The sequence below is a fragment of the Vanessa tameamea genome, chromosome 9 (assembly GCF_037043105.1).
Source record: "Vanessa tameamea isolate UH-Manoa-2023 chromosome 9, ilVanTame1 primary haplotype, whole genome shotgun sequence".
Taxonomy (NCBI): domain Eukaryota; kingdom Metazoa; phylum Arthropoda; class Insecta; order Lepidoptera; family Nymphalidae; genus Vanessa; species Vanessa tameamea.
Window position 1 is genome coordinate 7,200,438 of NC_087317.1, and position 27,759 is coordinate 7,228,196.

At 30.1% G+C, this 27,759-nt stretch overlaps 5 protein-coding genes across 6 annotated transcripts in view; 1 reads left to right on the top strand and 4 right to left on the bottom strand.

Annotated features, from left to right (window-relative positions):
- Positions 1–27,759, bottom strand: part of LOC113395046 (mitochondrial dicarboxylate carrier) — a 134,098-nt gene that overhangs the window by 31,697 nt on the left and 74,642 nt on the right. The gene's annotated exons all lie outside the window — the stretch shown is intronic.
- On the bottom strand, positions 29–17,863 carry LOC113395043 (pH-sensitive chloride channel 2-like). 2 transcript variants are annotated; one of them, XM_026632583.2, is made up of 8 exons: positions 17,640–17,863; positions 4,716–4,908; positions 3,821–4,133; positions 3,497–3,655; positions 3,258–3,413; positions 2,534–2,699; positions 1,567–1,768; positions 29–1,100 (listed from the first exon to the last, which is right to left on the bottom strand). In XM_026632583.2, exons 1-8 carry the CDS (start codon positions 17,849–17,851, stop codon positions 852–854), a joined length of 1,650 nt encoding a protein of 549 aa, XP_026488368.2. In that variant the 5' UTR covers positions 17,852–17,863; the 3' UTR covers positions 29–851. The 2 variants fall into 2 exon arrangements, with proteins under 2 accessions (XP_026488368.2, XP_026488369.2); XM_026632584.2 differs by having other exon boundaries at positions 3,503–3,655; positions 17,640–17,862.
- LOC113395041 (transducin beta-like protein 3) lies at positions 18,026–20,811 on the bottom strand. The gene is made up of 2 exons (XM_026632581.2): positions 20,666–20,811; positions 18,026–20,408 (listed from the first exon to the last, which is right to left on the bottom strand). The coding sequence occupies exons 1-2, from the start codon at positions 20,686–20,688 to the stop codon at positions 18,038–18,040; spliced, it is 2,394 nt and encodes a 797-aa protein (XP_026488366.2). The 5' UTR covers positions 20,689–20,811; the 3' UTR covers positions 18,026–18,037.
- On the top strand, positions 21,154–22,474 carry LOC113395049 (uncharacterized). The gene is made up of 2 exons (XM_026632591.2): positions 21,154–21,501; positions 22,150–22,474. The coding sequence occupies exons 1-2, from the start codon at positions 21,222–21,224 to the stop codon at positions 22,443–22,445; spliced, it is 576 nt and encodes a 191-aa protein (XP_026488376.1). The 5' UTR covers positions 21,154–21,221; the 3' UTR covers positions 22,446–22,474.
- Positions 22,670–27,375, bottom strand: LOC113395045 (dual specificity mitogen-activated protein kinase kinase 4). Its single transcript, XM_026632587.2, has 8 exons — positions 27,109–27,375; positions 26,838–27,030; positions 26,228–26,380; positions 25,336–25,480; positions 25,082–25,251; positions 24,883–25,012; positions 24,578–24,798; positions 22,670–23,620 (listed from the first exon to the last, which is right to left on the bottom strand). The coding sequence occupies exons 1-8, from the start codon at positions 27,140–27,142 to the stop codon at positions 23,437–23,439; spliced, it is 1,230 nt and encodes a 409-aa protein (XP_026488372.1). The 5' UTR covers positions 27,143–27,375; the 3' UTR covers positions 22,670–23,436.

Consider the following 27,759-nt stretch of genomic DNA (forward strand, 5'->3'; position numbering starts at 1 on the left):
AAAGCGAAAATAGAAACAAAATAAAAAATGAGATTTAGATCACTTTTATTTAACTTCATTTGTAACAATGTTTAGGTATAAATATTATTTATTAAACACTAAACTGGTAACTTAATTTCAAATAATCTCTTTTGAATCTAACATCTAATCTAACATAAAACGAATGTTAAATCATATTTCTAAGCACTGCAGATTGATAATAATTCAATATAATTAATTAAATACCTTCCATACCAAATGCAACTTTTACAATATATATTTTTGAATATAAATATAATAAATACCTATTCTAAGTAATATGACTATTTTTTACTCGATGAGCTTCATTAAACTCAACAACTATATAAAATAATATAAGTTTGGACGACATTTTAAACAAGATTCTGAATAATATTTGTAAAACTAGAGACATTCTAGTTATATTAACAGAACTAGATAGTTATAAATGTGTTCAGAGAATGTCATCGTTTTTATTGTTCCTCCTTGAACTTACACTTTTTACACTCGAGCTATTTAGCCCTCAGATTACTTTACGAGATAAAAAAACAACAGCTAGCAATAATATAATAAAAAATTGACTTTTTCTACTTAAATTCAACTAGTTACTAGACCTTCGAAGACGATAAAAAGTTAAATAAAAAAACATGCCTATTTACGAAAAACTTTCTAAAAGATTCGAGAGTAGATTCTATAAGACTAAAACTAGATATAAAAATAACAATGATATCTTTAAAACATGAAATAATTAAACATGTTTAACAGATGAACATAATTTATAATGATAATACATTATAGGAACAAAATTCCATCGTCATTATTACTACTTTAGTCAAGATAAAATCGTTAATGAATCATAGACAATAGACGAAAGTCCAGTAGACAATGTTGAAGAATATAAAAAGGAGAGGAAACAAGAGACGAGATCGCTTGTCTATCCAAGTTGCGATCTCTTGCGGGGTCATCTGAGTCCAAGTGTGGTGTTGGGGGGGTTCATCAGAACCCTCGCTGCCGTTGTTGCGAGGCTGCCTGCCCCCCGAAGCTATTAGGTCGTCGTAGCTCTGTGTTGTGATTGTTGGCAAGTTGAGGGCAGATGGGAAGCTCTGTTTTAATAAATAAAATTATATATAAATACCTCATTACATAATACATTTATAAATCATTAATATTTTGTTTGTTTTTCAACTATAAATAAATATTGTTACTGTCTTTATTTACCTCTTCCATTACAGTGGTTGCATAAAACAATTAAAATGTTTAAGGTAAGAAGTTCAAGAAATAAACACAAGTATTTTATTAATATTATTATGGACAAACTATTTGGGACATTAAGTATGTTTTGTTGTCAATGTTCTGGTTAGCCATGTAATACTTTAGAACAGTAATCGACATTCATTAAAATACACTAACTAAACAAAAGCATTATATTAAATAGGAGAGTGTGCGAACTTTTAATTTGAGTATTAAGTGAGGCTGTTTTATATACCTTATTTTATTATTTCTGACTGATGACCTATTCGATTCGTTTAGTATGATTTTTTACGTAATATGATTTGTCATATAACTCACATGTACAGTAAGGTAATTGTTATATCCGGGTCCGGCGGGGTCGCTGCTGGTCTCCTGCTGCAGCGAGGAGCATGAGCGCGACTTGCTGAGCTGCGGCGACGACTCCCGCAACTCCTTCTGCAGTTCCTTGCGCGCCAGTCGAGGCGTAAGCGTGCTCTTAAGAATATACTTGCTGTTCACTTTCTTCAAACTTACCACTTTCCTATAAATAAGAAATAAAATATACTAAGAATAAAATATAGTAAACGTTATTTTAGGTGTTGTTGATTTATTTTATCATGTCGATGTAACCTTAAACTTTTCTGACTATTAATGTCATAATCGTCATTTCCGTGCCCTTAGCCCCGATTATTGCGGAGCCAGTTACCTGCCTGATGCCGTTAGAAATATTCCCTCCTTGTGAATGTATGTGATGGGATGATTTCCTGGCACCAGGTTGTTGAGACGTAAAAAAACCTCTTATTTGCTACTTACAAATCTACGGTTAGAGATTCGTGTTGAAGGATGAGTAAGACAGTGCAACTATAGGCACAAGGGAGACAACATTTCAGTTCTCATGCTTGGTGGTGCATTGGCAATGTAACGTATGGTTATTTTTTTACGTCGCTAATGTTCGTGGGCAATGGTTATCATTAACCATAAATTGGCTCATTTGAAGGTCCGTCCATCTATGCCATAAAAACAAGTACAAAAACAAGTTTCGTTGACAATTTAAACGCACTCGAGAAAATAAGTTACTAACCAGCTTCCTGGAATATAGTAGATGCCATATATTTGTTTAATAATAATAACAATATATATTGATGGTTATATATTTCCAACACATAATCTTCAGATATTACACTGACAGTATTTAAGTAGTAAGTTCTATATGTAACGTGAGTGTTTTGATGAAAATATATTTTATAATGTCCCATTTTTTTCTATCATCATCATCATCATCTTAATAAAATTAATAGTAACTTACTTTCTGCGCCAAATAGTGTTAACGAAGGCGAACTCCACCAAGGCTGAGAAGATGAAGCCAATGCAACCAAGGAACCAGATCTCGCTGGCTTTGATGTAAGAAACTTTAGGCAAAGTCTTCGCTTGTGATGACGCAAGTGTGATAAATGATAGCATCGTACTTGTTCCTATAACGTAACAAAATATTTTTTTTCTTTATTGAAAAAAATTATAAGCAATTATATGGGACCGACAGGATAGTTTTCCTAGTAAAACACTAATCACTATTTTTCGATACAAATAAGTCAATGTCTTCGGGGTTATTGCATAGTATAATTTGATCCTTATTAAATCCATTATGATTTAATTAAATTTTGAAAGGCATTTTCATAACATTAAAAATGAGTTTTCAATAATACACATGATTGGAATCTGAATAAATCAAATCAATTTGATTCAAGTAAACTTCACAATGACACGTTTTTCAATCGTCAATAAAAGAAGAAACCTGCATGTGACTAATTTCAACGAAATTCTATCACATGTGTATCCACCAATCCGCATTGGAGCAGATTAGTGGAATATGCTCCAAACCTTCTCTTCAAAGAAAGAGAAGGCCTTAGCCCAGCATTGGGAAATTTACAGGCTGTTAATGTCATATTAGTAGTGATAAACGTTACATTTATATATTTTTTCGAAAATAATTAATAAAGGTTTTCATCTTGAATCATTTCGTGTTGACTTACCTAACGTGATTCTCGGTGCAGAAGCATCAGCTTGTAACCAAAATGTAACCCATGACATAGCAACTATCATCATTGAAGGAATGAAATAATCCATAAGGTAGTAACCCACTTCTCGGCCCAATTTAAAGGTAAACTTCAATGCACTGTAGTTACCAGCTGAAAATAATATATTTTTTTAAGAATTTCCTAATAAAAGTACATCCTTAAATTACATCCACAAACATATAAAACGACATTACATCTACCTCCTAGGCGCATATTGACTATATCGCCTCTGACAACGGACTCGTTCGTCCAAAAGTCTAGGAGAGAGTATTCAGTTAAATGTAGTTCAGAAGAAAGTCGGACTGGATTTTCCTTTTCCCACATTAAACGTAAAATAGAAGCGTTGTATTTCCCTGAAAAAATGTTTACAATTTATCAGAATACTAAATATTATGTAATATTAATTATAATTTGTAATTTCAAAAAATATTATATAATTTCTTAAAATAAAAGTATATCCATAATTTATTAAATTTAAAAAAATCGTTATATATGTATTGTAAATAAATTAAACTCACAACTTTCTAGGTTCATTGAGCACTTTTGGTCGTCAAACGGAAATTTCTGGAGATTCATCCAACAGTATAGAACTGCTTGCATTCGACGACTGAACAAAACCTCTCCATCAGGTGCTATTGAGATTAGCACATCCTTACTGTCGGTTCCCATGAGACTTGACGATTGTTCGTTGGACATGTACAAATGAGGAACCCATATTCGCTGTCGGAGATCGCTCTCTCCGATAATTTTTGTGCGTTCAGGTGAATATAAGGTGTAGGCAAGCCGCGCGTCCGTCCATCTTAATTGTAGAAGGAAATGCAATTTGAAATTCTGTAAAAATACATTGTAATCAATTAATTTAAATTTAATAATTAAACAAATATGTTTGTATTATAATTAATATACAAGACCCAATAAAATTAACGACATTTAATTAATATTGTACAGTATTGAAGGAATATAATGTGCTTAAAAACAGACGTATTTTTGCAAAAAATATTTACAGTATTGATTCAAATTACAAAGCGGTACGTGCGGTCATTTATATTTACAGAATGTTTACAGTTGATGCTGTTTCTCTTGATAAGAGTTAATATAGTGTGACAAAAAAACAGTAACAAAAGTTATTACATTCTTTGATTTCAAGAAGTTCGAAAAACTTCAAAAAGTTGACGACAACTTCTTCGTCGATATTAAGAAGACCTACAAATCTTACACAACGTTTTTGCGAATCTGTTATTTGGTTAAATCCGAAAAAATATACGAACAAACGAAATTTAACAGTTCCTTTTTATAATAAACTAGTCGCCTAGATTCGCCATCAATACATTTAATTTGTACATAGAAGTGCAATAACTTTCTAATTACATGTTATTATATTATTTGCTTGAAATATGTAATGATTTTTCTTACCAAATCGTGTGCTTCAGCGGGTTGTATAAAGTATACGTAAGCGCTGGCATGTACATACACCACTTCCCCTGTCTGATAAGTAGGGAGGAGTAGTCGGTCGTAGCGACACTCGTGGGCCAGGCGTGATAGAAACTCCGACTGTGTGTAGCTATCGCCCTTGTCGAGTGATGGACATTCCATCAAAGCATTCTGTCTGAAATTTATAAATAATAATACTTTTTTTAAAATTAATCAGGCAGTTTGGTAATGGTCACCCGATAGGTGGTTACAACTAACCATAAATATTACCACTAAATGATATACTAATTATACGTTACATCGTCAATTTGTCACATACCCTGGGAAATAATGTCCCTTGTGAACACTGGCTCACTAACCTTTGAAACCAGAACACAACAATTTTAAGTACTTCTGCTTGAAGTTGAAATGTGAGTGGGTAGTACCTACCCAGATGGAAAAAGCCTTACAAAAATACCAACAAGAAAGTTATATTTTCATTATGTATCATAATGCGCCTATGTTTTTTACAAGAGCCGTAACACATATTACGCAATATGTTGAAAAACCACAACAGGTTGTGGCTATGAGCCTAAGAATTAAAAATTAAGCATTAAAAATAATATTCCTGATCCTCCAATACGCGTTTTATATCATTATCCGATTGAGTTAAAACTTTGTATAGTCATTATTGACACATGCAAGAAGGCTTCTGGCATAGTGTCCTCAACGAAGAATGGATAGTGCGTAAATCGTGTTGGATATTTAAAAATAAAGAAGCAGAAGCAACGCAAATGCATTAGCTACTAAACAGTATCAAACATCCAGACATTTTTACTGCATAAAAATATTGTATTATACGGAAATAACAGACTCTTCACGAGCACAAAGCAAATATTTGTGACGTTATATCTTAATATTGACATAATATGCTTTATCACGGTAGCTATTCGGTTATTAAGTACTTATTCTTATACAATACCTCAGTGTTTAAAGAAAGATGTTATTCTAAGTGAATATATGGATTCATGGAGCTGCAAGGTCGAGGGAACCTACTACTAACGGCAACTATGCTAATATTTGTCGTTCTAGATAACATTGTGAACGAATTAACTGAGATATCAACGAGATTTTCTCTAAGATTAATCGTTAAGCTGCTTGCTACATGTGTATTATCTTCTTACGTATTTATATTACAGCGAAGTAGACATTAACTGCAGTATCTGCTTTTGCCAGTTTCCAAAACTTGTAAATATTGAAACCCTTACAAGTTATTAATTACAGTAATTTTTAAAGACTCAAGAAAAAGATTGTAATCGGATTACCACATAACTTTTCTATAATTATGTATTTTACTTGTTTTGCGTAAAAACGGGTGTGGCAACTTCATTATTGGTTTATCTCAGGAAAGATGGTTTCTACTGATCTAAGAACCATAACCGTAGGTACGGTAATTGAAATCACTTGAGATATAGTGCGACTATATGTCTCTAAAGTCGGATATTTCTCTTGAAAGAAAACTATTATAGCTTTGAACTTATAATCAATTAACACATATTATACTTATAATATGACACATCTTCATTCGTATAAAATCACAAGTTAAATAGTGTCGACCTTTTGAACGGTTTTACCCACGGTGACCAATCTCATGTAAGATTAGCCAACTGTCTCACGGACATAAGTACTGCTAGACTAGTTTATTTTAGTAATTTTCACAATCTTATGTCATATAGAATGTTGTTATGGGACAATGCAGCAGATATTGAAATAGTATTTATTCTGCAGAAAAGAGCTATCCGAACTATTTAAAATATTAGCTCTAGTACATCATTACGCGAAAAATTTAAAGAAATAGGTGTATTAATGGCTGCTTCACAATATATTTATGATAATATAATGTTTATACAGAAGAATATACAAAAGTATTCCATAAAAGCTGATATACATACTATTAATACAAGAAATAAGAATAAACTTGTAGCCCCTACTTTCCGTTTGCATACGGTACAGAGAACATTTTTGGACAATGGTATACGCATGTATAATAAGATACCAGGAAATGTAACCAATTTACCATTTACGAAATTTAAAACGTTTATTATATTATAGTCATATTTATACCATGATTGGTACTAGGAATTGAAATAGGTTAATGATTATTAATTAGTAGGTGCCTTGTCTTATAAGCAGCGTAAATTGACAGTTGATCGTCATAATGAAAATAGTAGATACGATTTTATATCCTTTTAATCTTATTGGTACTGTTTTTCTTTTTTATTAATAATGTTTGGATGCACAAGCCGCAAGCAATTGTAACTACATATATTATCAAAAATATATAGTATATAAGTTTTTTTAAAATATTTTTAATCGACTGACAGGTTAAAGAGTTATAGGTTACATCGTATCAACTGGTGGTTTTAAATACGTATATATTGTGTTAATTTTCCAGAATTAGGATGATGCTGTATATTAATTAAGATCATTAATCGAGGTTACAATTATAAATAAAATTATATTATCGGAACAATTGTAAATATAGAATGATTTGAAATTATTTAATTGTAGGTTTAATATGGTATAATGTAGGTATAGTTCAAACTAAGTTCATTACTGCACTACTGTAACCGTGTTTATATTTAAACACTTTGAATCTACCTACCTCATTGTTTCTGATAACATGGTATCATATTTAAATCATATATACACAATATTTAATCCAAACACACGTATAAATTTAAACTTGCAGTAGATAGTATTTTTTTTAAAATAAATACATAAAGTCGACTCATTACCATAAATTGTTTTAATGAATCACTGTACCGTATTTGTTGTAGGTAAGCCATAACTATTTTTGTTATCAAGATTTACTTAAAATTTGTCGACTGCTTTTAATACCGAGTTTTCGATCTTAGAATAAAGAACAGTTTTTATTTAATCTTTATTATTTAATTCGTTTTGGTAAAATCATAATAATAAAAGATTCTGATATATCATTACCTATAACTGGAAATTTAATTAAAATGAATTGAAATGGGCTTCGGTTAATTTAGTTGTCGACTCAAAAGATTTTACAATTTTTATACAAAATCTCATATTAATAAATTATAAAACCTACGTTTTATAATTTATTATGTTAGTATTTGTAATTCAATATAAATTATTTATGTACGAATGAAGATTAACTAAATTTCCCGAATTCTTTCGTTAATTTAGAATCTACATTCCGTAGCGCTAGCAACCTTACAATTAATTTGATCATGTATGACGTAAGTATTATTTGTTTCAAATTGAAAAAAAAATATATAGCTTAAGTGTGGTATATAAATTATTGTTAGTTCTGTTACTATTTTGAATTTATTGACTTACCCTATATTAACTTACACGATTAAAGTACCTAGTAAGATAATCATAAAATGTAGAACCTGATATGAATTATCTTTAAGTGCATGTGACTAAAGAACTGAGTAAAAATTTTGCAACTGCTTCGTTGGTCTAGTGGCTAGCTTGTACGGCCGCAGAATATAAGGTCTTGAGTTCGAATACAGGTTGGGATTAGGAATATTATAAAATGACAGTTCGGAGTCAAGAGTTATCAATATTATACTCCCATGCTTCGAAAATCATGTCAAAGTCCTGAATCTGATCTCTTAGACTATCAGAGTGAGGAATGAACAGCGCACAAATTTTTACATTAGGTATTATATCTACTAAGGAATTGTTCATTCACAATAATGAATAACCAAATTCAATTTAGTTTATATTTTAATTATATAAACACATTTTGTCATCTTAAGTATGTAATCTTACGTTACTTTACGATGTGGGGATAAAAAAACATCGCTGATAGCTTTATTTTAATAGATGACATTTAATATTTATGATTGCCGATCTATCTTCATTTCAGACGCACACGCAAATTTGCTCTAATTAAGTTTATCTCATGAAAAAGGATACTACAAACTTTGTCATCACATATTATAATTAAAGTATGATAAACCTTGTCTTTTAATTTATTAAACAAATTACACTTTATTAGTATATGCTATTTTCACACTCGGTTCATACACTTAAAAAGGTAATTAATTTTAATGTTAGAAGATTGGTCTAAGCGTGATTTGGTCTAAAAAAATTAGTAGATCCTTTACATCTAACAGACTAGAAGTAATTACTATAAAATAGGTCGTGTATAGGTTTTTCTAGGTAGATATAATAAATTTGTAATTGTACATGCCCACTATTCTATTGAGGGAATTTAATATAAAATAGGGTCATCTGACTAGGTATTCCTGTAATCAAAGTTATGAAATAAGAATAATTATCAAGATTTACTTAACAAATGTAGAAACAAATAGAATTTTATTAATAGTTTAAGGTTAAAATATTTATTTCACATATAGTTTTTTTATAATATTAGGTACACATTATAATAACCTATCAGTAAATTCATTTAAGGACTTTTCAATATAAAAATAATTTAAAAATGTACCTAATAATATCATGCTACTTTAAGTAGTTTATATAAAAAATTTAAATGTTAGTGCCATATTTTATTGTATCGTCGGTGAAGCGTGCCCGACTGATTGGTACTAATATTTTTTTTATACATTTGTATTTATCATATTGATTTATATATTTTAGCGAAGTTTTTCCTAAAAATCATATAAGTATGCATAAGGTATTAGAATACAACCCACATCGTTGTATCGAGGGTCCTAACTATTTAGTATTCTTATCGCAAAAATATCGAAGCCTTTACCTTAATCACTAGGTCATTGATTCAGGAAATCGAATTTGGGTATAGTGAGTTTTGATTTCAATCGATCATCCTTCATGTTAAATAAGGTCGAGATCACTTGACGAAGCACGCGCAGCCATCTGCATCAAAATAGATTAACGCTCTTTTCTTTGAAAATATATTGTTACGCTGACACTATTCACTTGTTATACGACTTACCTGATATGCATAAACTATTGTCTTATAGCATTTAAAACAAAACTATCGTCCTTGCTTTTTGTCATTAATATCAATATAGTACCTATCCGTGATAATTAAAAGACGCCGTTGAATTAAGACGTAGCATCATAGGTATCTTTGAATGTTTTTGAAAGTGAAACCAAATAAAAATCAAGTTAAGTCACTAATATATTAAATTTATAAATTAAATTAAAAAAACAATCACATTGTAATATTTTTTTTAAATCACGTTTGTTTTGGTATTACTATTTCAAAAAAATATATAATAGCAGTGTCTTCATTATGTGCTAACTTAAGTATAGGTTATGGAATACATTTCGTTAACATTTATTTTCATCAAGTTTCTGGTTCTTGGAACAAAACGACACAATAAAACTGCGATAAATACAAGTAGGTACTTACACATCTACTTAGCTTGATGGCTACTTTTTATTTCGTGATACTTTGACAAGGATACAAGACATATATCACATAACGTTACGACTACTAATCAAGAGTAGATAAGTCTAAGGACAAATATAACATTGAACGAAAGAAAAAAAAAAGTCAAATGCAGGCTATTAATAAACATTCTAATATTAAAAAGTCTGAGAATTTTATTTAAAATAAGTAAAAAAAGAACTCAAATTCTTTTATAACCATTAATAATTAAGTCTATTTATTAATTATGCAAGAAACCTAACCTAAGTTTAGAGGCTACTTAGTTATTATAAAAATAAAAATTCTAAAATAAATGGAAATAAGATATTTTTATCATAAAATGTACTGAGGTTTTTTTTTAGCGAAATTAACAAAAAAAATATTTGAATTAACTAACTGTCTAGATATAAATATTTCAAGTTCAACTACATTGTAAAAAATTCGATTACCTACCTACTACCACTAATCGAAACACTATTAGCAAGAGGCGATGGTCGGTCTACCTTGACCCTGGTTGTGTTGTGACTACGGCGCACCTCAGTCATGTGATCGACGACGTCGCAGATTCTCAATTAATCTAACCAATCAAGAGGCCAAAGAACGGCTTTAATAACAATTTTATCCTCAGTGTCAATCTGATCTTAATTAATTTTGTGGATAAAAGTTAAATTTTCTCTAACTCTTTATTACTATTTATTTTATTTTATTTTATTTTATTCAATGTAATATAATTTATTTAACGACCAGCATTTCGATTATTTTACACTTGAGCGACTAAATATGATGTTAGGTATCAAAACTGTGATGGTTAGTGACACAGACACTAGGTACGCTACTATGAAAAAAGTGTCACACCTTTCAAACATAAAATGTCTCTAAATTTAATACTTGTCTTTATGTTAGTCATAATTTATGCTGTAGGTATCATTTTGTGACCTAAACGTAACTAAATTGCAATAAAAACATCTTGGTCGTTATAATCTATTATGCATTTTATGCATTCATGGGTTGAGGTTAGGCCTAATAACCTATCATTACTCGTATTTAAATTAATTATAAAATTGTATTTACATACAATATGTTACGATATATCTATTATGCGTCTGAAGTTTTGGAGACAAAGAATTGAAAAAACGAGACATCGCTGTATGTGAAGGAATGTATTACAGTAGGGACATGTATTGTAAAACTTAAAAATAAAATAATATAAATAATAAAAAAACCAACGTAATAATGATTTTGCCCCTTCGAAATAATGCAATTTACAGATGACTTAAACCTTCACACCAGTTAATTTTTTTTTTATATATTACAAATTTCCTGGTAGTATTTCCACTTTCCACACCTCATACCGTTTCCAAGATTTATTTGTAACGTTTAAAAATGCTCTATTCAATTTGATTAAATTTATCTTATCGAATCAGAAATTTAATTCATGGTTAATGAACGTTTTCGTTCACTTAAATTATATTGGAGGCATGTCTTATACCTACAAAGAGATAAATAGCTAATCATTATAAACAAACATGGACCAATTCTAGTCTTACCACCTAGAAATGTCTTTTGTGAAAAAGTAACAATAAGGTCAACCAAGCTTCCTACTGCAACGTTTTAATTAACAAAAGAACGTTTTTAGTAAGTAATTATTTAGTTTATCTTATAATGTACATGGATCGTAAATAAGTTAACAACTTCATACACGTTAGGACCCGATGATATAGGTATATGTTTTAAAAGTTAACGACAGTTAAAAAAAAAAGTATTTATTTTTTTAAACATAGGAAAATGTATATAATTTTTTTGATTATTATTTATTTAAATAAAAGTAAACAATAATTCCTAATAATATATTTATAAGTTATCTTATGTAGGTTATATTGGATGATACAGTTAAACATTTTAGAGACTTAACATTGACGTAAAGTACGAAATGTTGTAATGTAATCTAACAATTACAGCGATTTATCGGACCGTGTCTTAAAACGTTCTTTTGACATTTTAGTAATAGTCCTATAATTACAATTAGGGGTCTGACTTACGGTTCATTCCAATATTATCTTATGATTGCCCACTGATTTAGGTGATAAAATGTTACAAATCGCAAAAAGAGTCTTCTTTTAATTTCAAACATTTTCCGGTATTTTACAAGGATTTCCGCTTGGCTTTAATCCTGGTTTAAAAGGTTACTGTTTGACAAATAGTAAGTACAATACCTAATTGGAATTTACATTTGGAACCCGTAAGAACTGTTATATAAACGTAAATAGTGCCATCCATTGCTATTCTACCTTTCGGATTAGATATACGTACGACCGTGTTTTGATATTTCTAATCGCAAACTACGTTAACATTTATTCCAATTTCATTGTTTAAGCTTAAATAAATTCCAGTGATTTTATTAAATGAATTAAATTCAGTATTTTCGATAATATTTTAGGAAGGCATTTATTATCAAGCTAGAAAATTAGACCGTTATTAGCTATATTTCTTATACAGAGAGAGACGCAAATATAAAAGAACATAAACGAAGCTGAAATAAATATTTGACACAAGCGCTCACAATTCACGCCTTTTATATGGAGTACTATCCACTATCACTTGTTACTCTAATTAAATAAAGACCATTTCAATTTATTTTTTTTAAACGTGGGAGATTGCTCAAATGTGTGCGCAAACACAGATGCACTTTCTGTTCCCTCTCTATTATAATCCTCGCGATCTGCGGCCACTAGACAAACGAAGCTTGCTATTACCAAATTTTAAGCAACCGATCTATGTAAAAGTTTCAAACATGGCCTGTGATATGTAACACAGCATAGATAATTTATAACTAGGATAGTATTCGTACATCTTACGTCATAACATTTAGTCTGCATGTATTTGTATTTGATTTATCGTTCATCATTACTATAATATCCTTTCAATAAATAAAATAATTAGTGTAAATAACAAACTTTTAAAAACAAATTACGCTATAATAAGTATTTTGTTTGAGGCTACACGTTTATGAGATAGTTGAAATGTTAAATCATGTTCAGATACAGTGCCTTATATAGGTGGGCCATAAATTTTTGTACTTTTGAAACATAAGTAGCAATAAAAGTGCACATATTATTTTGTTAATGATTAATTTAACGTAACAAACATTTATTGAAATTTATTTTTTAAAAATTATATCGTCAAGATGTGCTCCGTCTCGTCGTTGACGAGTGTCAGTGCAGGAGTCTGCAATCGACTATGTAAATTTTGGAAAACTCGTTGCCACATGCTGCGAGGAATCGTGGTTATCTCCTCGTGGATGTTTTCTTTTAATTGGGATATGGTCGTTGGTTTATTAAAGTACACTCGACTCTTTAGATATCCCCACAAGAAAAAATCGCAAGGTGTGAGGTCCGGGCTTCTTGGAGGCCATGGGATATCACCTTTGCTAGACATCAATTTGTTAGGAAACATTTCTTTGACCACCGGTAAACTCACATTTGAGGTATGGCATGTTGCTCCATCTTGTTGCATCCAAGTCCTGCTGTTGTCAATCAAATTCATGTAACTGTAGTATCAAAAAGTTACGTTATTTCCTTGATTATCTTCAAATAAATATGGACCGATTATGCCCTTTGCTGATATGGCAGCCCATACTGTCGTTTTAGGTGAATGAAGAGGCTTTTGGTGTTTAATACGAGGGTTTTCCGTGCTCCAATATCGACAAATGTGTTTATTTACGTGACCATTGATGTGAACATGGCCTCGTCCGTAAACAATACATTCTCAAGGCTAGAGAATCGCTCCAGTATAGTGTCAGTCAATAATTTACGTTGAATGTAATCGTTTGGTTTCCTCTCCTGTACAATTTGAAGCTTATATGGGTGTAGTTTAAGGTCCAAATGCAAAATTCGCCGCAGACTAGTTCTTGGTATTGCCAGAGCCGCCGACCGCTTACGCGTAGATGATTCTGGATCGTCCCTTACAGAAATTTTAAGCACCCGAATGTTCTCTTCAGTTCTTCTTAAACGTGGCCGCTCAGTTTGTTTGATATTCATTGTCGATCCCGTTTGCTCGAACTTCTTGACCCAAGCTTTAATTAAATTAACACTTGGACACTCATTAACACGTTGTAATCCGTATTCAACTCTAAAGAGGCGTCGTACAGTAACGTAGGAATCGTTGTTTTTGTAAAATTGTTGTACGCAAAAAGCACGCTGTGGTCCCATGAAGCGCTCCATTGTGACTAAAATTGCATTAAATGACGCACAATTTACCGCCACCTGCGGGCCCGTAACTGTCATTGTTTTTGAGAAACCAAGTGTTGCTATTGACAAAAATTTTTGGTCCATCCTGTACATTTTCGGTTCTTCTCAGGATTGAAGTGCTTATCGTCCAACCATTGATTGATTTTTGATATTCAGTAAGCAAGGTAAACGCTCATTTATTTAAAAAACATACAAATACATTTTGACATGGGGTCACCCACACAGACCACACACGAAAGTGACTTTGGACCAGGACCGCGATAATATTGCGTGCGGCAACTTGAAAACTGCTGCTACACTATTTTGAATCACCTGATGGAAGCCATATATAACTCGCAAATTATCATAGCAACAAAAATATTGCAATGTTCGACGAAATATATTAACGACTATAAATATATTATTAAGTGCATTAACAATTACGGAAATTAATAAATACTAATTAAGTTACATATAAGAATTAACACAAGAATTTTAAAATAAATTATAACTTCCTAACTTGAAATAAAAATTCGGTGCTAAATACAGTAAAATCGACTGGAAGTAAAATTATAGTTTGTACATATCCTACTTCTGGGAGTAAACATTTAGGAAACAAGTTTGTAGCGTATCTACGATGATGCTGTTTTGGAAGTGGAAACATGACACTACACCGTGCATTCAATACTTGGCATCAAATAATACTGACCAGGAATCAAATCGACAATTTTCACTTAAGTTTCACGTATACTATGAATCATTTCGCTTTCAACCTAAAACTACTTAAACAATTATCAATGTGTCTTCTTTATACTAGCCAGAACTAGATAGCTGGTAGTTTATTGATATCGATTAAATATCTAATCTTACTTCCACTTACATCTTAATAAAATAATTACTTATAAATTAGCTGGTCTCACTTGTTCTTGCTAGTTTTCGTTACAGTTGTATACTTTAATGTACATGACAAAATAGGTTTATGATAAATTTAAATGCCAGACGCCACTGGCCTTATCAACCTAATTAACAGATTAGTATCTCACGAAAGATAATCTGATAAGCAAGTGATGATCTTAATCCTTGGGTTTGCTGTAAAAATTTAGTACATGACATATTGTTTAGGGACATCTAATATTTAAGTTTTCCATTTCCATCTATATTTAATTTAATTTATTTCCTTGCGTTTTTTTTATCAAAAACTTATTCAGTATATTATTAAAAATATATATATAATATATAGACACCAATACAAAGCGTTTCTAATATTTCAAGTTTCTGAGGAAACATACTTTTGTTAGTGAATAATTAATACATATTATTTCTTATAATATGGGTATATAGTAATTTTGCTTATTATGAAGAATATAAATTAATTTAATGCAAATATTTTGCCACCCACGATAATTGAAAACTAACTTATTATTAGTTTAAAATAATATCAACAACGTTTTCATGATAGAGCAATTATTCCGTTTGTATAACAAACTTAATATTGATTTTTAGCTTTAACAATCGTTAATTATGAAACTGATAATGAGTTAGCTCGTGACCATACCTCATTATTGTCACAATAGCATCAATGATACTTAAAACAGCGTGACGGAAGACGTGCACCTCTTTTATTTTATGCAAAACAAAATAAAAAATTAAACTGCCTGAAGGCTGCTCAATAAAATTAAATATGAAATGATTTACCCAGTTTTGGAATGTTCACAGATTGAAATGACATGGTTATTAAAGATTTTTGATAATTTTCAATCAATCAGAAAATTGCTAGCTAGAAATTCCTAAATAACATTTTAATTAACATGATTTTTTTTTATGAAATCTAAGTCACCGATTTTCAGCATTAAGATAAACTTCTGTATATTTGAAATTTATCATAAAAACTTTATCAAGGCATTAGTTCAATTGATTGCAAAAAATAATAACACGTAATTTGTTAAAAAGAAATGCATGATGATGATGGAATTGGCTGACCGAAATGGGCCGAATTACGGCTTAGCGACGCTAAGCAAGAATAACCAACTGCGGAGTATATTATAACGCACGAGCAACACGGGTTTGCTCTAGAGATGTTCTAGATCAACATCATCTAGGGAATGAATTATTTTACGTTCAGTCATAGTCCGTTTGGACAAAATCAAAACAAGTCCTAGGCCTAGGATAATTATGAAGATAGGGAGTGTAACACTGCTAATTTCCTAACTCTGAATGGTTACTGACAATTTCACGATATTTCTTTACATTGAAATATTTTTATAATCATATCATGATCTATAGCCGTACAGTGGGTATGCTAGATTCTACACGACAAGGTAGTGGAAAGATAGAGAGTATGCCTACAAATAATAAAAGTAATATTATGTATATTAAATTAAATTACTTATACTTTTATATCATACAAAATTAGGTATACAAGAAACCTCTCGCCTTTAAAGCGATTTGGAAACATATGGGTAACGTGATTTTGCATAAGTTGGTAGCTATCGCTCTAATTATGATGAATAATGATTTTAGTTACGCCATTGAGTAAAGACTTTGAAATAAAAATTGTTATATTTTCGTATTCTTTAAGATCTTATTACAAAACTGAAGTTAAGGTAAATGTTATTTATATTTATTTTTACTCAAAGAAATGTTTAATCGTAGTTAACGATAGATAGATACATCAAAATATTAAAACTGATCGTGATATCTATTAATATTTTGTATTACGCCTTGTGTAAGGTCCTACACCCATCAAACGTACATTTGCGTCGCTCTACAACCTATTGTTTAATAACACCTAAGTACGTGTTGTAAATAATCTGTATTGGGTACACAAAATTATTGACATTTAAAATAGATATTAAATACATTTTAATAAAAAATTAATTATATACGCCCAAGTTTTCATCGATTAAGAAAAATAATAATTGTGTTGAAAGTAATGAATATATGCTCATATGATATAACCAGAAATTGTTTACTTTGTTAAAACTATATTCACAAAAATTTATTTTATTAAAATTTAAAAATATACAATCACATAATTGGATTCTCGATAAAATTATATATTCTACAGATATATATTATTTGTACAGAATTTTAGACATCTTTGAATACCAGCTTAAAACATGTGTGTACCCACAGATTCGTTCATGGCTGCTAGATACACATTTTGTTTAATTATTGTCTTTTTCTTAATCTTTTCAATTATTTCATAATTACCTATTTTTTTACGTTTTGAGCTTAATAATTTTGATTAAAACATTTCACGTAATTTTATTACATTATTTATAATATAAATATACTTACGATGATTTTTGTCCTCTTGCACTATTTAAAATAAAGATCATAACACTAAATAATACAGTTTTTGAGCTCATGATGAATCTGTTTACATAACGACAATTATAGCGCGCACGAAAATCGACGCGTCTGCTTCGCGTTATCGATTCACCACTACTGCATATTAGGAAGCAGTTTTCACGGAAGGCGTATAAAGGTTGCGCAGGCGACGGAAACATCTATCGTTTATGAGCTTTTACACACGCTACGTAAATTTGCATTTCGCAAGTATAAGTTATAATGACACAGTTTTTTGTGCGTCAGAGCAAACGTGCGCCATAGATAAGTGGTTTATTGACATTGTTAATTCTAGAGATTAAAATTATAAATTATAATTCAATAAAACTATGTAATAATTTTAGCTTTTAATTTTGGTCTATACTTTTGACAGGATGAGGTTGCATACAATTAACAGTGTATGAAATAAAATTGAGGTCTTGTAACAAATTAGTTAATCTTTCAAAATGTCTCTCAGTGTAAGGCAATGCACCTTCAATAAAGTTGGATAATGATGGTACTTTTAAATTACCCGATATTATTTCTGGTGCTAATATATTAAAAACAAGTTGAGCTGCATGACAGTTTTTATTGTTTGTATTCCATTCTGCTGCAAATTTTAATAAAGTTTCTTTTTGTGTATTGTTAATTTCTTTCAGAGTCTCTGTTAATTTTTCATGACCAAATTTTAAAACTTCATTTACAATTTTTAATACATGAAAAGGTCTTTCCATACGCAAGGCTAATTTCAGAGCTTTAACTAATTTTTTGTCATGTAATAAATTCATTAATTCTTGTTCTTGTATAATTTGTTCCTCCCTTTCTTTAGCTAACTTTTCTCTTCTTTCTGCAGATACATCCTTTAAAGTGACCAGTTTTGAATCAGATCCTCCAGTTATTATTTGCTCCTCACTTTTACTAACTACCATGGACCAGACCTTTCCATCATGGTTATCAAGAGACATTTTACATTCAGAAGATTTTATATTCCATAGTTTAAGAAGACCATCAGCTCCACTTGACACAATTTGCTGTCCTTTACTTAAAAAGTCTACTTTAAGAACGGAACTTTCATGACCTTCAAAAGTTTTCAAACAACTTAAATCTGCAATTGACCACAACTTTAATGTACTGTCAGCTGAAGATGTTAAAATTACTTGATCAACTGGTGAAAATCTCACACACCATATGCCTCTCCTATGTCCCTTCAATACTCCTAACAATGCCAATTCATCATTCCATAGTTTTGCTGTTTTGTCTTGTGACCCTGTAGCTATTATTTTATCATTGGGTGACACAGCAACACAATTGATATCCATGGTATGAGCTAATTCAGTATAACTTGGTATAATTTTTTGATCAACAGTATCAAATTCTTTCGGAACTGTCCAAATCTTTAAGCAGTTATCTTGGCTTACAGATGTAAAAAATGTATCAGATAATTGTGAAGTGAAAACAGAGCCTACGGAGGCAGTATGCCTTGCCCCAACACCAAAACATTTTATTTCTTGGTTAGTTACTTGAGCCCATAATCTGACTGTATTGTCTTTACTAGACGACACAAACATATCAGGTCTAGTAGGAAAGTTAGCTAGGGCTAAAACGATATCTGTATGCCCTTTTAATAATTTGCAATCCATGCTTCCCAGTTCATAATACTTCAAATCTCTACTATTAGTAGCTACAACAATATGTGATTCATCCTTCCCCACAAATATTATATCTAATATTTCATCTGTAAATCCAATTATCTGTTTCATACATGTAAATGTTTGCAAGTCATGAACTATAATATTATGGTCAGCTGTAACTACTGATATCATATTTCTTGCTGTATTGAATAATAAATTTGTGATTGCAAGTCCACCTTCTTCAGTAGATGAAGATACAAGACTATTGGATTGCTCAAACATAAGGCAGCTCATTTGTATATTCCATATTTTTATAATACCCTTTTCACCAGCACATGCAACAAAAATTCCTTCAGTGTCTAATTTCTTTTTAAAATTAGGTATTCTAAAAGAAGGTGGCATAAGTATTGTTGCTTCTATACTTTCATAAACAGGTAAAACTCTAATGGGCTTACTTTCACCAAGTTTCCAAAGAATCAAAACTCTATCCCTTCCAGAACTTATCATGTACTCATTATCTGGGGTAAATTGTAATGAGGTTACTTTGCTAAAATGACCAGTATAAATCAAATCCTCTTTACCAGATTTAGAGTCCCATGATCTTATTTTTGTATCATCAGCAGCTCCAAAAATAAGTTGTTTTGAAATATCTGGGTGATATTTAAGAACAGTGAACACACCCATCGCACCTTTTAAGCTACTTGTACAAGTATGATAATTAATATCCCATAGCCTTATATTACCGTCAGTTCCACCTGATGCAATATTGGCATCATTAGCATCAAATGCTAGCTTTGCAACTGCTCCTTTGTGACCAGACCGCCATACTTTTTGTTGTTGTCCCGTTTCTCTATCCCAGAGTTTTAACAATCCACTTTTATGGACAGTTACAACAGTTTGATTGTCATGAGACATTTGGAAAGTATATATCTGATCACTGTCATCTTTTTCGTCTGCTGTTTCTCCAATTGTAAGAGTATTACAAAGTGTGTTTACATCAATAACTTTTATAATGTCATCACACTGGCATAGGAAATGCCCACCATCAGTTGTCCACTGAATACCACCGCCGGTATAGAATGCTTCATATTCGCCTGTTTTCTCATATCTGCAATATAGTAAAATTACTCAATTATTTAGGTTAGATATTATAATTTTTCCTTTTTTTATATACATAATTAGTAAAATAATTAAACGAATTCCTTTGGTTTTATATTTGAGAGTGTTTCTGTATTATAATTACATCTAATCTGAAAATACTTCTTTAGAAAATCCAAGAAATTAATATCATTAATAAAACCAATGTGTTTCTAAACAATGTATAATACTAACCCGATAAAAAACCACTGATTTAGATTTACTTACATTTCTTTTAATGCGCTAGTCATATTTATAGTCCCTCTACTACCGTATTTTAATATAATATTGTAATATTAATAGCACGTGGGTCAGATGTAAATATATAACATGTTGCCTGTGTATTTTAAAACTGTCATTTTGACAATGAAAATCGGTACATATGACAATCGATGAATGATTTGTTGAAATAATCTGTCCCTTCCCGGCACAAATAAAAGCCACAGAATAAAATAAAAATGAATAATAACTTGTTAAGGCTTCTTTCACAGATCGTGTAGGTTTTTAATGTTTTTATTCATCATCAACTTATCATTATTAAATATCAAACACACAGCAGTTTGTCACGATTAATAATTTGTCAATTTTAAGCAACATTGGATTTCAGAATGTATTATTATAAATAAATAAAATAATTCTTACATAATATATTTTTCTTGCACTTGTATTAATAGTAATATAATATTCGAAATGTATTGTTTCTGAACGCATATTATTATGACATAAATAACTAAGGTTATTTTATAAAACAATAACAATTGTGATTTTAAATCTTAACTAAATCATGTTTGGAAGACTAAATTTTAGATCGACGAGGGATTTCACTATGTCGCTTACTAGATTACCCTGTTTATTCCGAAAGTTTTCATCTACAGTAAAAAATGAATCAGAACCAATTAAGTTTGATCCAGTTTTCTCATTTCCTTTTGTTAAATATATTGCTTTAATAAGTAGGCTCAAAGTATATCACTTATATGGATCGTGTATTGTAATACCTAGCAGTGGCTTAATGGAACTTCTAAATTTTGCCTCAGAAAATACATTTTTTATTGCTTCATATATTGGTAAGAATATTAAACAATTTGATGTATAATTTCGATCTTATAGTCATATCATCAACGTAAATCTATGATTATTACAGTATTCTTGTGTTAATTGTGAATTTATCTGTTCATCTAATTGACAACAACTCAACTTTTTCATCTTAATAAAATAATATTAAATTAAATTTAAGATTTCGATCAGTTACAATTTTATTATATATATAGATAAATATTGATTTTAATTAATAGTAACTATTAGTTTAATGAAAAATATGTATTATCCAATTTAAATCTTATAGGTTTGAGTGGTCAATTTATTTTCGAAAACTGACTTAAAAATATTATTGATGACCTCCGTGGTCGAGTAGTGTGTACACCGATTTTCATGGGTACGCCACTCCGAGGTCCCGGGTTCGATTCCCGGCCGAGTCAATATAGAAAAAGTTGATTAGTTTTCTATGTTGTCTTGGGTCTGGGTGTTAATGGTACCATCTTTACTTCTGTTTTTCCATAACTCAAGTGCTTTAGCAATTTACATTGGGATCAGAGTAATGTATGTGATGTTGTCCAATATATATATAAAAAAAAAAAAAACACAAGACTTGAGAAAAAAGGCATTACTTTGGTGTAAATTTTGTGGTAACTTTGCTAAACTATTAAAATTTTCAGGTATCACAGGAGGAGCAGTCTTATCATTATGTACACTTCCTTTTAAAAATGTAATTGGTCAACTATATTTAAGCGAGGATAATAAATTTGTCAAAATATCTTCAGTAGGATTTTCAGGAAAGAGAATAGATAGAATTGTGGATGTAAATGACTGGATCCCAATTTTAGATTTAAAACCAAGAACAATGGATGCTATTTATCTCAGACCAGAACTCACTGATGGAACTAAATACAAATTATTTGTAAAGTTTGGCATTGTTAGAGATTCAAAGAGAATAGGTCAAATACTGGAGTAACTAATGTATACCTAATAAACTAGTTAATATGATAGTTTAAAATAGTTGTTGAAGAAATATATATTAAAAAAAAACTGCAGATTTTTTTTTAGTCATTCTATTTCTTAACCAAACAGTATTCATTATAGTGAGCCAAATTACATGAAAATTGAAATTATCAATTGCATGTATTATCAAACAATTTATAGGGTGTGTTGCTGCCATATAAAAATGGTTGCTATGAATTTAATTACTTATGTTTAATTATTATCTGTCTGTATATACAAATTTATTACAAAATTACATCTATACATATCTTGTTTATTAGCTACAAGCAATTCACAAACACAATCTAAAAATAATTTACAGTCACAAAACAATGCTAGGTCCCCTTTTAAGCAATTTACAATTTAGTTAGTTCTTAATTAAGTCACATATAATTATTAACAGAAAAGAGTATTTCATTTCTTAGATCATTTTTTTCCACAATTCTGTTACAATTACAATAAAACATTGTTTGAAATGTGCTGTAAACTAATTAACAGATTATATATCTTTGGAGTTAAACAAAATTAAATTGTGATAAATAATCACTAAACAATAAACATACATTTTGTTAAAATAAAATCTGTAAATATCACTTTATAAAATGGGAACCCAGAATTTTAAGTGTAAGACCATATAATTAAATTGCCAACTTTAAACATGAAATATTTCATATTAGTGCAATTAATTTATCAGACAGATACTATATGAGAATTTTTCTACTTTTCCTAATAGTATTTATAAACTATTATTTAAAATTATATAAAATATACAATAATTTGAACTTCGCATCTATCATAATGGTTTATATACCATTTATTAGACAAGCTAATTTGAAAAAGTTTTCATTAAAAAAGAAACAATTGTGGGTAATAAATGTGATGATTGTAATTGGAAAGTGCATAAAACCAGGTGTTGATAAGTTACACTTGCAAGTACTTCTACATGAAACTGGTGTAACTTAATATTAGTCTATCCATGCCTGAGCTGGTTGGTCTGTAGTAAAAGGACTGACACCATTACGTTCCATAGCATCCAGAATTTCACACACATATGCAGCTACATCTACTCTGCTCTGGTCAATACCTTTAATAAAGGGATGCTCTAATAATCTATTGTATTTCGGTCTTTGCGTTTCTTCTTTAATGAGGCTGTAAACAAAGATAATATAATATAAATTGTAGTAAGTGAAATATACTAAAAAAGGCTATTTATTGTAGTGCATAAAACAAATCTAGATAGAATTCCAATATCCACATTGATCTTGGAATAAGTAAAGCAAATATATTTGCTTATGGTTTTTAACTTAGTAACATAAATAAAAAAATAGAAACAAATATATATTATCAATCAAAATTTTTTACAATTACATCATTGTCAGTAAATTATATTTATTATTAGTCATAATTTGTGATACACGATCTGTCTGTTTAAACACAGTTTTAATGTTGTTAACGCAATGTTTATACAGCATAAGTCTCAGATTAGGTGAAACTAACAGATTTTGTAGAATAGGCTATTTTTGACAATGCGAAAAATAAAGTGTCAATTATTGTAATCAGTATATATTATGAGTTTAAAAATGGTTATTTACTAACGAAAGTTGAAAATTAATTTAATCAAAAATCCATAAATAAAATAGCATTTTTTTAAACGATTGTCACGTGACATAAAACACTCCTGATTGGTCGGGTTTATGATGACGTCACTTGCTTGTTAACCTCGTTTGCCTACTGTATGTGGGTTACTTGTGCCACAGATTACAATACAGGCAAGTGACGTCACCGACCCCATTACAGCGTCATATTGTCAAAGTAGCGTTGTTAATTTGATATTTTTCAGCAAATAAGTACTAAAATAAAAAAAATCAACTTTTACTGGGTTCCTTAACCTATACTAAATAATATAAAATGGATTTTAAAAATCAGTCAAATAGCCTATTGGTATTCTTGGTTTCAGACCAAAAGTCAATTTCCGCAACTTATGGCTTCGGCCAAAACCTCAGTCCATTTTTGCAAAGGTCTAATATTTTGTCATACATAAAGTTGTAGAGTTATAACTCTTAAACATGTTTCTTACTAAATAATATAAAAGACAATTCAACATACCAAGTATTAACAAAGTTGACAAAATTGTTTGAAAATATGTTATTTTTGTTAGTCAGACGAGGTGGGTCTCCTTGAACCACTTGTTGTAATTGTTCAAAAACTGATCCCCATCGAGGATAGGGGAATGATCCCGTAGCCACCTCCATCAATGTTATACCGAGTGACCAAACATCTGATCTGACATCATAACCTCTAGCACGTCCTGGATCAATTCTTTCAGGCTAAAAGGTGCAAATGTATGAATTACAATAAGTGGCAATTTTTATTGAATAATTTATCAAAAATGAAGAAAATTATTAACTTACTGCCATATAAGGTCTACAGCCTGCATCTCGTGTTCGCGCTATTGAATCAACAAGCTTACCAGATATACCAAAGTCACAAAGCTTTATATTGCCTCGTCTGTCCAACAATATGTTTGAAGGCTTGACATCCCTGTTCATTTTAAAAATATTAATTATATAAACAAAATACATGATATTCATCTTTTAATATAATACTTACCTATGAATTATTTTTAATTTTTCCTTCAAATAATTTAACGCTTTGACAGTTGCTAAAGTTATTTTAGCCATTATGTTTTCAGGTATTCGTGTTTGCATCCTTTCACATATGAATTTATAAAATTTGTCTAATGAGGTATCCATTAATTCCATACAAATCCAGCAATCTCCCTGTAATATGAGTTACATAGGAATTATTTGTTATATTGATATATTACTATAACATAAGTTTATGATAATATACATATGACGCACCTCCTTGAACAGTGCTCCATAAAACTGTACAATATAAAGACACTCATTACTCTTCATTACTACTTCCAGATCCATTAGTAATTGTTTCTGTTCCTTTTCATCTACCGTTGAACGAATGCGTTTAACAGCCATTACTTTATTGGTCCTAAAATAATTGAATACTTATCATAACATACTACTTGTTATTAGTATAGTTTTATTTTTATTATATAGTTTAACATAGAATACTACCAAAGAACAGAATTGAAATAACAATTTAGTAAACACTTATCGACTCAATGTAAAAAATATGTTGGATTAACATATATACAACAACAACAATTTACTAGCTGACCTTGCAGCTTTACCCATGTGAAATTTATATAACTTTACCTATAGCACACAAAACATCACCCACTTGTACCCCCCTCGAGGGTGGAATTAAAAATGGATAGTCTATGTCCTTCCCCAGGACCCAACTTATCTACATACCAAAATTCATCTTAACCAGTTTAGCAGTTTAAGTGTGAAGAAGTAACAGAGTTACTTTCACATTTATAATATTAGTATAGATTTCAATCACAGGAAGAGTAAAAACAAAAACTAAGGTAATAATATTACCTTAGTTAAGTAAGCAATAGGTTGAGACCTAAAAAATGGTATTAATTATGGATGTGTGAAAAAATTGCCTTTTTCGTACTGGTGATAATTGAAGTTGTGTTAAAATGGAATACGTAATTAGTGGAATAAATCTAAGTTTAGTTTATTATTGCTCCTTAGTTTTGTTTATTATTGGAATAGGGTGTAGATGTTATATTTTAAAATTTTTGATTAATTATTGTACCTTTGCTACAGTTCGTTTTTAAACAATATCATTTATTTTAAAAATAATCATTAATTTTGTATGGCTTACTTTCTGTGTACCATTTTGTTGACTGCTCCAAATGCTCCCCTGCCTATTTCACCAAGATCTTGCAAATCATCTGATGTAAAGTCATATATGTCAGTAGCAGATAATTGTAATTTTCCTGACGATTGCATTGATGGATAAATCCTACATCTATCTCTGAAAATAAAATATTCTTATTTAAATAATGTAATAAGACTCCAAATATATTATTAATGATTGAAGATAATCAATCTCCAGCTAAACTCGATTTAGTGGGCAATGTTTGAACTCAGTTCAGCAGCTTATAGATATTAAACCTAAAATCTTTATGTGAAATTGATTTATACAATATCAATATAATTAGATCCAAAGAAAAATATATTTCATTCATTTTAAAGCTTTTAATCTATAAGAATACTAAAAGATTAAGGTTGATAATAATGTAAGGCAGATAATTATTAAGTCTTGTCAGTAAATGTAGTACTATTTTTCAATAAATAATAAATGATTACTATATAATACAAAACATAATAAGCATAATATGATTGTTATCATTCGTAAGAAGACGCCTATTTTTTATTTACGTATTTTATAGTTTTTATATGAACAGATTTGAATCAAAAACCAACTATACCTTGCATTTTCTGGTAACACATCTCGAATTGTTCGTGATGGTATACGTGCTTTTTGCGTCGACGAATTAGAAGTAAAAGGCATAAATGCAGCAGTATCACTTGATGGCCCACCGAGCTGAAGATTTAATATTTTACGTTTCTCTGTACCAAATAAGCTCAGATCAGGTTTCGGCATATTTGGCCTACTTGGACCTGAAACATAATTGGAAAATTCTTAGTAATAATTTCACGTTCCTATTCATCAACAATGTTTTATCATTTGGTTTTTACCTTGATTTGACGACACTTCGCCATTCTTCGACATTTTTAACGATTAAGGCGAAGTAATCAGCAAGGTATTCGCTCCTTTTATTTAAGTATTTAGTACTAAATTCTCCATTAGAAAATAACAATAAAAATATGTTTTCATAACAAGAAACGATAAGATGTTTCTTTCAGATTATGCATCGTAGATGCTAAGGATTTTCAATAACATAATCACACACAGTACACAACAGCACAACACACGGTAGGATTTGACAATTTGCAGTCAGTGCTGCCATTGGGCATCGGCTATTAATTATGATAGAATGCATTTTACGTTTAATAACTAGGCTCTAACATTATATTTCGTCTTAAATTTCGAAAGTTTATATGTGAGTTCGAGCTATTTGTAAGCGTGTATTCAAATATAAACTCATAACATTTTTTTTTATTAATTATGCAGTTATAAATAATATTTACCAATTTAATATATAATTATTATTATAATAATCGTATGTAAAGAATAAATATTAATAAGATATTTAAGTGTACAAGAGCGGAGAAAACGTTAAAACGTTGTAATTTTGTTGTGACGCATTATGCCTGTAGTGATATTTAGCCTCCTTGCTTTTTATTTACATCTACATTAATATTATAAAGTGAAAATATTTTACTGTT